The sequence below is a fragment of the Mchenga conophoros genome, linkage group LG7 (genome assembly GCF_057382185.1).
Source record: "Mchenga conophoros isolate Kocher_MC1m ecotype Shallow Benthic linkage group LG7, M_conophoros_male_GT1.1, whole genome shotgun sequence".
Taxonomy (NCBI): Eukaryota; Metazoa; Chordata; class Actinopteri; order Cichliformes; family Cichlidae; genus Mchenga; species Mchenga conophoros.
In genome coordinates this window covers 10,284,619-10,296,729 of record NC_140532.1, presented here as the reverse complement: position 1 = coordinate 10,296,729, position 12,111 = coordinate 10,284,619, and the positions used below count along the sequence as shown (strand labels likewise).

Here is a 12,111-nt window from a genome sequence, read left to right as displayed (position 1 = left end):
TCTTCCGCAACTTTAGCTTTGTTTCAAGGCCAATTTTGAGGAATCAATGTAAATACATTCTTGTTGAGACAGAAGCATTTGTCTTGACCTTACATAAAAGTGTTCATCTGCCTCAATTGCAGCACAAAGTGAGTCCATGTTGGCTTTGAACAGAGATGATGCCAGAATCTTTCATGAAAGTATCAGACACGGTAGAGTATCTTACAGCATAGTTAAAGTTACTGCCTCTCATGATAATGTGGCTCAATCTTGATATGGCTTTCCCTCCTAAAGAAACATCTTATATGTTTTGTTTGGGGGGTTTTTTCATAGTGCTTCTGCTTAAATTTGTGATCTGTCTGTCAGGCTAGTAAATGCAGTAAAGCATGCATCTCCTACTATTGCTTTTAATGCATGTGCTGAATTTTAGCCTACTTGCAGTACAAATCTTAGTCTTAGCACTCTACTTCCTGTAGCTTGATAGAAGAATGAACATATGTTGAACAAATTTCTTAAAAACATATATAACTTTGTACCACAGCTGGAGGCCCAAACTGGAATATAGAAGGTGAGACGGCATCGCAATTCTCATGTAGTTACTTAGAGACTGTATGCCTCCATGCCGCATATCATGAATGGTTCACTTCTCTGGCTGAGTTTGTAAACATACCAGATTCATTCTGGAATGACCCACCTCACAATCGTATACAATACATATCATTTAGTGACTCTTGTAGTTGACATGTCAGTTCCATGCTGGTATGAACCCCATCTTAATGACACTCGATATCTTTTATGTGTCATACACTGCAGAGACTTAATTTATGTGTCATTCAGGAATGTTTGCACTGTGGTTTTGTAAACATATCAGACCCATTTCCAGTATTCATGTCCATGCACTAAAATAAATGTGTGTTGTGCATAAGTGTTACCAAAAACATGCAGATTCACAGCACAAAGTATTTTAAGATCTTCTATAGAATTCTGAAAACCAATGCTGCCATCATATACCGATTTGTTCAAGATCTAATGCTTTCAAGATATTTACAAGATATGTAGCAGTCTATTTTCTGTTTGTGGGCTTGGCTCGCCAATACATAGAAAATTCTATCTTTGTTTGGATTCTTTTACATTTAACACCAAAACAGTATTTCAAAGTTGAGATATTACTATAGCTTTCAATATTTTGATTATTTTTGCTCTTAAAGGTATGATTTAGAATTGTGATGGTAAAATAGAGCACGAGACTGTCAGTATCTTCCAGTCGTTACTTATAAATGAAGATGGTTTGGGGGAGATTTCCAGTACACAGTGCTGTAAAATAATACATAGAAAATAAAACGTTCCAAACATTTAAAGCATATCAATTTTTATCAAACTTGAAATTATTCATACACCATTTAGTATTTTTAGTAGCCATCTGATCTCACACTTGTGGATAGGATGGAGCAGAGTTTCTGTTTCTTTGCTTTCACCTATCCAGTCAGGACAGATCAGAGATCTTCCTGCCTTTTAGAAAATCTGGGTGGATGTGTGACAATTATTCTTAAATACAAAAAAAGAGATTGCTTGATTCTATGCTGAAAGCTTCTAGTCCCTATTTTCATGCATAGATTTTAATGCGATCCTTTCCTTGTCTAGCCTACCACCTGAGAAGAGAGGACACAGATTGGTTTGATAAGCCAAGAGAAGGGCATCCTCAGAGCGGGAGTGTTTCAGACAGGAGACAGGTGTGATTCAAGCTAATAATATTCAGCTTGGTCCTTTTTTTTCCACTCCATGTTTATTTTTGGTTTTAATATGTAAACCCGGAATGTTTTCTGCTTACAAACATGCTTCTTTTAATCCTGTGAATTTTCAGATGAAACTCGTGCCTTATGCCTTCCCTCACACTCGCATCAAGCTTAAGAGAGACATGAAGGACTCCAGTGTGTCAGGTATAAAACTATTACAAAATGCAGACATACAGTTATCGTACAACCATAAAAAAATCACAAAGATTGTCTATTTCTGTTTTTGTAATTAGGATTTGTATCCCTATTTTTACCGTTTAGGTAATGGACTTGGCATCCGTGTGGTAGGTGGTAAGGAGATTCCAGGGAGTCGTGGAGAGATCGGAGCGTACATTGCCAAGGTCATCCCTGGTGGGGTGGCAGAACAAACGGGGAAAGTTGTGGAGGGTAAGAGCAGAATGAAAAAGATTCTCAAGGCTCAGGAGAGTCATGATCACAGTGCTTTTTAAGTGTTGATGATTTTAGGGCCGTTTACGCCTTCAGTAAAAATTCATGCCTAAATCACTCCAGATGGAGTTGTGACAGGCGGCTGTAGCCTACTGTGTGTTGGTTTGTCATGTGTCTTTCCTCAACACATCACGCGCAAACACACCCTCCACATCAGTGGGCTGTGTTAGTCATTAGACTATATTTAGCGTCCCTGTAAACATACAGATACAGATAGACAGGCAAGCACAGATAAACACACGCACACACACACAGTGAATTACCATGCAACAATCCCTGCTCAATTTGTTCTTGTAGTTTCTGGAATTTCAAATAATTGATGCTCTAATCTTTGTTTAGAAAGAGAAGCGCCTGAGTACTGATTGCAGTTCCACCAGTAGTTTTAATGAGATAATTGGTTCTAGCTTCTTATTCCATTTAATTCTGATATAGCTTACTCCCTTTTTGTCTTGCTGAACAAGAAAAAAATTTTTTTTTAAAAAGGCAAGACAGTAGGTTGGCTGGTTTACTTTCAAGCGTGTGCTGTATGCTATGCATATGTTTATGTTCTGTTGAAAGAAACTGGCAGCAGAACATGCCTTTAGGTGCAGTGTGAAATAAAGTGGGGGAGGATACAGATTATACACAGAGAACAGAGGGAATAATCTAAGAAGAAATACTGGCTCATGCATGAGGATACGCACTTATTAATGTGAGCCTTTATTGTCACAGCAGCTGGTGAGTTGCTTCGTAAGCAGAAGTCTAATCTGAAGACCAGGTTTCAGTTGTGTAAGTGAGGCCTCATATTTCTTTGGCCCTGGGTGGAAAAATTGAGTTTGCTGTGATTTGTTTTGTGTATTACATCATAAATATGCAAATATTAGTGGTTATTTCTTGTGCTGTTGCTGTGTTTTTACTTCTAATATGCTATTTTTTCTACATTATTCTTTGTGAGAAACAAAACATCTAATATAATCATCGGCAAAACTCTTCTTTCTTGCTTTTGTGCTGGGTGTTGTTCCAACAATGGAACAAAGCCAATGCATAAACCCAACTGAGAATAAAGAAGAATGAAGACAGAGTTAATTCAGTTGAAGAGCTGTTTGCTATTACTATTGTTCTGTGAGCATGAAAACTGCACTCTCTGTTCTAACACGTTTCATGTATAGAGATGAGGGGTAGTCACTCATTTTGCATGCTGGCCTTCATCGTATTACAGGAATGCAGGTGTTGGAGTGGAATGGAGTCCCTCTAACGGGAAAGACTTATGAGGAAGTGCAGTCTATTATGGGCCAGACATGTGCAGAGGCGGAGCTTTGTGTGAGACTGTGAGTAACATCTGTCACCATTTATCCCTCTATCCCACTGAAACTCCTACATGTTTAGTCACAAAATGGTGACTCTGCAGCCATGAACACCTTCTCTCGTCTTTCCTTCCCCTTCTGTTCGTCCCACACCCCTTCATCTGCCAAATATCCACTCTGTGACTGATTACTCCTACAACGCACTGGTTGTTATTCCATTATAAATTCCCTGTATGGATCCAAACAGCGACCTAAACATGCTGTCTGACCCTGAGCACCCACAAGCCCTGGAGCACCATGTCCAGCTTAAGGCTGGTATGTACGAGAATTTGTTGCTACGTCTGCATGCGTGCATGCGCCTGCGTACATGTTTGACATAAATAAAATGTGAGTCACTATATACACTCGTCTCTGTAGGTGGACAGCGTTCCCCTGGTGTGGATCCTAAGCAGTTAGCTGCAGAATTGCAGAAGGTGTCCCAGCAGCAGGCACCTGGTATGGCTGGAGTAGGAGCTGGGGGATTGGGGGTCCTGTCTGCACTAGAGCGCTCTGCCCTCCTCCACTCTGGTACTGGATCGGCTGCCTCCAGTGGGGTGCCAAGCCCTGGCCAGCCTGCATCCCCTGCAATAAGCAAGAAGCAGCGACACAAGGTAATGGATTTCATCCATTAAAATTCTTTTTAGTGGCTTACCTCACACACATTCTTATTCAAATTAGTCTTTTGTTGACATTTCTGTGAAATGTGTTTGCTTTAAATAAATGAAGTGAAGACCGCAGGCAAGTTCAGCCAGGCAACTCGAGCTGCACTGCATCAGACAAATGAAACATTCTCCTTAAATCATATACCAAACACAACCTCTCATCTGGGCATTCTATTTAAGAGTCTGGGTTTCTCGTCTCTCCCTCTGCACAGAGCAGCTGGCTGCTTCGACCATCCTAGCATCCGCATGTAGGGTCAAGGGGGATAATTACCTATCAAACCCCAAATTCGCAGTCTGATGCTGCAATAAAGAACTCATTTTGAACACGAGATGTCTGACTAAACTAACTAATGGTGTCACACTACACCGACAGACTTTCCTTTCTAACACACCGATCAGATAGTCAGTGTCCCCCACAACGTGCATACGTTCAATGAAAAATGTTAATATCTATTCTACAAGGGCACCTCTTTCACCAGTACTCTATTAATATATACTTCAACTTAATCCCAGGTTAATGGCTAAAGTCTGTTATTGTGGGCCAGACAAATTTGTTTGCCAAATCATTAAACTATCAATCTAGAACCACTCCACCTCCTGACCTCTCTGTTTTTGTTCTATTTTTTTTAGCAAACAGAGATGATGAAGATGCCTCATCCCATCACAGGAGAAATTCAGGTTAAAACACACACACATGCAAACAAACATTAAGAAAATATCACTATTTACCCCCAACAACATAAAGATGGACCCCTGTAGTTTCTCTCATAGAGCCTCCTCTACACTCTGTTTCAAACAGCTCCAGATCAACTATGACAGAAATCTAGGAAATCTTATTGTCCACGTCCTGCAAGCTAGAAACCTGGCCCCAAGGGATAATGATGGCTACTCTGACCCTTTTGTGAAGGTCTACCTTTTACCTGGGAGAGGGTGAGCTTTTAGCATTTTAGTGCTAACTAATATGTGTTCTGTGTCTGCTTTTCTGCCTTTGTGTCTGTTTTGTTTTCTCTCTCCCTGTTTTTTTTTCCTGACTTTGTACTGACTTTGCTGTATCCCACTGACTAACGTTTGTGTGAGAAAATGGTATAGGACATGATGATATGAGGCAGTCATTTCTGCAGTAATTTGATTCAATTTGCTTTAGTCTATAAATAAATAAAGTGAGTTGTGTTAGACTTTACATAAAGCTGTAAGAGGCGGCCTTTTTCCAAATTGCTGCATTATAATGTATCAAATTAGCTGGCAACAGAGAGTCCACATGGTCAACCTCATGTTCTTACTCTTTCTACTTTTGGCTAAAGTGAGTGCTTTGGTTTTGTCCCTAGGTGAGACTCCTTCTTATCGGTGTCGACTCCACTGTCTTCCTAAGAGCTTGTGAATAGCAAGAGAGAGGATCGATGCAGCCATTATCTCCCTTGTAACAATATCTGCTCTTAGATAATGCCTCCATCAGGCCTGTTTATTAGATTATGCGCTCTCTCCCTCAACCTACACGCTGTATAGGTTAAAAATGTAAGCTCGTTGAGAGCACCTTTGTACTGCTGCTTTATTGCAAGAATATATTTGAAATGCATCTGTCTGACATTAGCAAAAGAGTTCACAGCTGCAGTGTCTCAACAAAAGGTCAGAGTAGTGAATTTCTCATTCACCTGTGAGCCAGTAATCACTGTGAGGCTTTTTGGTCTTGAGTCATATCTACTGTGTAGGCACAAAAACAGTGATTTACCCTCAAGAGAATATTGATTGCCTCAGCTCTCTATCCTTTACTGCCTTTTCTTTGAGCTCTTTGAGCTTCTCTGACTGTTATTTTGTATTTTTGCTTTTCTTGTTTGTGATATATGCCCTCCTCTTCCTCTTCTGGACTCCCTCAGCCAAGTCATGGTTGTCCAGAATGCAAGGTAGTGTGGTGCTGATCTTTGTTTTTAGTTGGTGTTATGTTTTTATTTGTGTAATTTACCCATCCAAAGTGGTTTTCCATCCTTTTATTGTGGCCTTTGTTGTTCGTCCAATTATCTGCTCTATTTCACAATGTTTAAGAGCACTTCTGCCATTACATTTTCTCTCCATGCCTCTGACTTTGAACTCTCCTCAGCTTCTATCTCTGTACTCATTTGAAAAAAAAATTTAAAAGCATCTTACTCAGAGCAGACAATTAACAAAAATATTTCAGTTTGTTTGCAATCTTTCTGGTGCCTCCAAATAAGGATATTGACCATTTTCCAAGCAGCATCTATTCAGCCCATTTACTGAGCATTGCAGTTTTGTGAATGTTGCCATGGGATCAAGCAGTGGAGAGATTTTTAATAATGTATTATTAACAACCAATCATTCTGAATGTCATGAATTATCAGTGCTGATAACAAGAGAAGGACCAAGTATGCCCAGAAGACCATGAACCCAGAATGGAATCAGACTGTCATCTACAAGAACATTCATCTGGAGCAGGTACTGTGCAGACCCTCTCTTCCTGTCCCACACTAAAACGCACATGCACACAAACATCTTCCCACAGTCACTCTTGTGTAGTTACTGTATTTGTTGTGATCCACTTTGGGCAATGTGGAAGCCTCAGCGTCTTATACGACACTTAGAATTCCGTCCTCATGCTCTCTCCCTCGGGCTGTTTTCAGTATCCTCCATGCAGCCTCTTATCAGCACTAGCAAACCTCAAGTTAACAACCGACATTCTTGCTCTTACAGTGTCAATACAGACACTTTAACTGCATGCCTTTTTAGCAAAAAGAGTAATAGAAGAGTGTTAGGTAATCATGCCCATGTGTGCTCATCTGTGACTGCTAGAGGTATATATGGTTGCTTGTGTTTATTCTTAGCCATCTGTGTTTGCTTGTGTTGTTTGTGACAGACACCACCATCGTCTTACCACAGCCTTAAAAAAAAATCTGCAGCGCATACTTATATAAGTATATCTGTATATGTTATGTCCTCCAACATGCTTCCGAGTGTTTCTATACACGTCCACGTATTTGCACACATGCATTTAACAACTCGTGATTTCCTTGCTGATTAAATTACCCCCTCATTAGCATTCATGGCTGCACTCATTTAGGCACGACTCATTCAGTGTACACGAGCTCGTTTCTTTTGTCCTTCATCCACCCACATTCGCACAGACAAACAAGCTCACACCTCACACATTTTGTTCCCTCGCACGATCGCCTCAACGCCTCACCATAATCTGTGACCCTCTCTTTACTTATTTTTTCTTTCTTTGAAGCTGAAGAAAAAAACGCTGGAGGTGACAGTGTGGGACTATGACAGGTCCTCCTCCAATGACTTCCTTGGAGAAGTAAGTGACTTGTGAAGCCGAGTCTGCCATCTGACAATGTGAAATTTAGCTCACTTTTTCTTTTTCTTTTTTACCAATTTACCTCATTAAAGTGGTTTTTGCTATTTTATTTTATTTTATGTTGGTTTATTTTTATTGTTTTATTGGTGGACCTGCGTTTCTTAACTTAACTCTCTGGTCAGACAAACACCAAATTTAAACTTGGCTTCTATAACTATATATATTAAATTCCTATTTATTTTGTACTGTCTCACTCTTTCTCTCTTTTATTTTCTCTTATTGTCACTCAGGTACTGATTGACTTGTCAAATACCACCCAGCTGGACAACACTCCTCGCTGGCTGCCTTTGAAAGAGCAGAGTGAAAGCATTGAACACAGCAGAGCCCACCATGCTGCCCAAGGTCCGTCAGGGTCTGGGTCAAGTCAGGGACATGGCCAGGGCCAGGGCCACATTTCAGGTTCTGGACAGGGGTATGGAATGGGTCAGAGTCTAGCACCAGGGCAGGGAGATGGGAGTCATGATTCACCTAAAAACTCTGTAATCAAGAGCAGAAGCCATGGAATCTTTCCTGATCCAGCTAAAGGTAAAGAATCACCTCATTCTTACAGTTAATGATTGCTAAATATCAATTAATTCCATATAAGTAGTTTTAAGCAATAAATAATATTAATATTCTTGGCAGGTATTCATAACCATACCTTGAACACTGTAAATACATACATATCAGTACTGCATGGAACAATCAGATGACTGTGAAATATTATTTGCACCTGAGAGGGGTTGGTTTATTTACAGTGTCTTGCAAAAGTATCCGGCCCCCTTGAACCGAATACTCTTGCAAGCCACTGTATTTTGCAGTTTTCTCTTTGGCACTTGTAACCATTCATTTAATATTCCTTTAGACATGCAAATGATGCCTTTGGAAAAGTCACACAGTAGCCCAGGCAGTTCCAAGTCTTCCTCCGACGGCCAACTACGTTCCCATGGCCCTTCCCGAAGCCAAAGCAAGAGCAGTGTCACTCAGGCCCACCTTGAGGATGCTGGAATAGCAATTGCTGCTGCTGAAGCTGCCGTGCAACAATCCTGCCTGCAACCAAGTAAATCCTTCCCCTACCCCTGATAAACCACCTTCGAAATGCACCTTTTCCCCTTGCATGCAAGCTTTGTAGAGATTGTTTGATAAAGCCTTGAATTGCTCTGCATTCATCTCCTTAACAGTTTACCTTGCCTTCTGCTCATCTCATCTTGCTTTTCTGCCAGCACAAAGTCACAGTGATCTATCTCATTAATATAACTGTTAAGCAAAAAGCAAGGCAGATAAAGAATCAAATAAGTACACAAATAAAAATAAACTTGCTGTGAAATCCTATTTAATACACTATGTAATTCTAAAATCTTATTTTTAGAGATGGGGCTCATTCAGTTTACTAAATTGTTATGTGTTGTTTCTGATATTTTTCACCAGTTTAATATTTTGGCTTTCTCTTTGGGCATCTTAAATAGTTAATTAAATGGGATAATAGTTTAAGAAACTACAAACATAATTAATGGATTATTTTAACTTGTAGTATTAGTATTATTAGCTAAATTAGAAATCCAGACCCCTCTGTTTCTACATGGAGTGTGCATGTGCCAATCCCAAGCATATGGTTTCTACAGAACCCCGGTGTGGAGATCTCCAACCCCAGTACAGAAACCAAGCTAGGATGGCAATCCCTTACATGTTGTATGTTCTACTGTGTTAACATGACTTAAACAACATCCATTACCTGTGTATAATCCTCAATGTGATATCCTCAAAATGAACTCTAATGGTCTACTTCTTTACAAAGGAAAGTAAACTCATTGTTGGAGGTTTTTATACGCATGCAACTGTAGATTCCCTAGCTATTATTTCCTGGCCACAGAATATTTTGTGGAGCTGCAATATTGCTGTGTATGTGCATGTGTGTGTCACAAGAATTAACCCCTAGAAAAGCACACACAGAGGCAGACACAGGTATGGCACACAGTCTTCTCGCCCTGCACAGTCCTTCCCTATTCCTCCCACCTAAAACAAAGGGGGCACAAATGACCCAGTCAAACCTGGAAACACAGAAACACCAAGAGGTTTCAAAAGTCAACAGGAGGTTCACGCTGCACTCACCAGCCAGTGAGTGTAAAGCGGTCAGCTAACCATGAGGGAAGCAGAAATGTCAAGGGAAGGTGAGGCAACATAGGAAAAATGTACTCTATAAATATATAAATAAATCATATTAATCAACAACTAAAAAAACTACTACTAATAATAATTATTATAATTAAATAATTAAAACTAAGCCTTCCAAATAAATGAATGTGTAAATATTGATATTTCTGTTGTAATTATTTTCTGTATGTAGCACTATGAATGTCTGGAAATGCACATATTCATTTTATATATTATTTCATTATTTATATATTTATTTTGTGTCGCTTTTATTATCGAATGATTTTGTTTTCATTAGGAACAGAATGAGTAATTATTGCATTTCAGTAACAGACTGTGCTTCAAACACATTGTGGTCACACATCATCTTTCAAAAATACACCGAAAGTCACCGAATGTGTTTCAACAGTAATCTTCACATATTTTCCCAAGTTCTTTCTTACTGCAAAAGCATAACAGAAACCAGCCAGAGCCAAGAAAGAATATTTAATTGTATGAACAAACTGCCATGCCATGTCCTACAGTGAATTAATCTTATTTTTTTTTCATTAAATTTAGTGACCTTCATTTAGTTCTAATGTAGGGATTTGCTTCGTATTACAGAGATTTTACACAGCACTGTTACGTAAATGCAAGGAGATGCTGACATTTACAGTGATGCCCTGTTATGTGATGCTTAGTCAAAGTTGTCAAAGTTATGTGTGATGGAGAGTGCCTCTGTCAATGAGTGATAGCTGGGTGTGTGTTTTGTTACATACAGCACATGTCTTGGGCACCCATGCATGTGTGGTAAAAGCTGGGTCGTTTAACATTCTCTGTTTGTTTGTTTTTTATGCAAGTCATTTATTTTGAAGGAAAAAACTGAGTGATTGATTTCCTCAGTATCACACTCAGTATTGCCACCCACAGGACCAGGACACCGGCTGAGTGATGTTTCAGGGTCGGTGGTACTATCTGCCCCGAGCCTGGTTGGAGACGCTTATGGAGGTCTGGATAGTGAAGATGGAGCAGGCACAGGAGTGGACAGTGCCATTTTTCAAGTGCCACGGATGTAAGACTGTTTGTAGCTCCATGCAAGCATATTATGCATTAACGGTTGTTAATGTATATGTCATGTTATACTCTTTTAAATGTATAAAACAGTGTTCATAAATTCATTTGTTCTGTTTTTTTTGTTTTTTCTCACAGCGGTAAGACTATTCCTAATGGCACAGACAAAAACCAACTTGAGACTGCAGAAAATGAAGGCAAGCTCTAGAAATGTCACGTTTTCAAATGTTTGCTTTCTTGGTCAGAGGGCTCCCCCTGTTGAGTGTTTTGTGCAATGGTGGTTTTGTTGTATTTTTTTTTTCAATTTCTTTGTAACCAAGCCACCTAATTAACTGCCTCTAAATGGTGTTGCTAATGTCATTATTAAGTTGCGAGGTCAAATTGTCAGCTAAGTGCTTATTGTCAATGAACAATATTAACCCGAATAATAACTTACTGCACGGCTTGAGAGAAGTGGTTGCCATGCTGTCCCACAACTGCTGTTATATCTACATTTCATGTAGCTCAGGTGTCACGATGCCTCCCTTCCCTCTCTAGTTTCAATTTGTTACAAAGAGCAGAGGGTCATTTTAGGGTATAGCCTGGCAGCTGTTACAATGATGAAGGTCGGGAGGTCATTTCCATGGTGCCTGACAACTAATTTACCAAGTTTAAATCAGCTTGTCTTGTAAAATTCTTAATTATTTCAGGACATGTAGAACTGGTGAGATACACGTGAAACTTTGGCGATATATTCCCTGATGTGATTTTGATTTTGCTCTTTCTGTTTCGTGTTAGCTGGTAAAACACAAGTAATGGGGGAGATCAAGGTTGCTCTCAAGAAGGAGGTGAAAACAGAAGGGGACCAACTGGTCTTGGAGATCCTTCAGTGCAGAAACATCACTTACAAGTTCAAAAGCCCAGACCACCTGCCAGGTGTGGAACCAATCAGTACTGATGTACATGCATTTTGATTTTTTAATCTCAATAGTCCTCTTTTTATGAATTCATATTATTATTTATCCAACTTGCATCCAGATCTGTATGTGAAGTTGTATGTGGTGAATGTGGCCACCCAGAAGAGGATCATTAAGAAGAAGACGAGAATTTGTCGACATGATAGAGAGCCTTCTTTCAATGAGACCTTCAGATTCCCCCTAAACCCAACTGGACACTCCATACAGGTAGTGTACAACAGGCACCTAAATAACTTTCAGACCCCTGCTAATTGTCAAATACGATGAGTCAATAAAACTTAATAAATCATGATTGTGTTAGAGTCTGGACAATAAAGGCTATTTATGACTGATACCAATATTTGGTGATTTAAAAATCCAATATACTTGGCAATATTCTGTTGGGTTTTTTTTCTTTCAGACACA

At 39.6% G+C, this 12,111-nt stretch overlaps 1 protein-coding gene across 1 annotated transcript in view; it reads left to right on the top strand.

Moving 5' to 3' along the window:
• The window catches only part of pclob (piccolo presynaptic cytomatrix protein b), a 61,568-nt gene that overhangs the window by 45,202 nt on the left and 4,255 nt on the right, over positions 1-12,111 (top strand). The window contains exons 19-37 of the mRNA XM_085282009.1: positions 123-191; positions 521-547; positions 1,621-1,709; positions 1,841-1,916; positions 2,034-2,159; positions 3,418-3,526; positions 3,750-3,817; positions 3,920-4,152; positions 4,834-4,881; positions 5,003-5,133; positions 6,075-6,101; positions 6,555-6,648; positions 7,439-7,510; positions 7,801-8,095; positions 8,415-8,609; positions 10,610-10,751; positions 10,889-10,947; positions 11,528-11,665; positions 11,768-11,913. Coding sequence (XP_085138135.1) covers positions 123-191; positions 521-547; positions 1,621-1,709; positions 1,841-1,916; positions 2,034-2,159; positions 3,418-3,526; positions 3,750-3,817; positions 3,920-4,152; positions 4,834-4,881; positions 5,003-5,133; positions 6,075-6,101; positions 6,555-6,648; positions 7,439-7,510; positions 7,801-8,095; positions 8,415-8,609; positions 10,610-10,751; positions 10,889-10,947; positions 11,528-11,665; positions 11,768-11,913 — 2,144 coding nt within the window. The remainder of the gene's footprint in view (positions 1-122; positions 192-520; positions 548-1,620; positions 1,710-1,840; positions 1,917-2,033; positions 2,160-3,417; positions 3,527-3,749; positions 3,818-3,919; positions 4,153-4,833; positions 4,882-5,002; positions 5,134-6,074; positions 6,102-6,554; positions 6,649-7,438; positions 7,511-7,800; positions 8,096-8,414; positions 8,610-10,609; positions 10,752-10,888; positions 10,948-11,527; positions 11,666-11,767; positions 11,914-12,111) is intronic.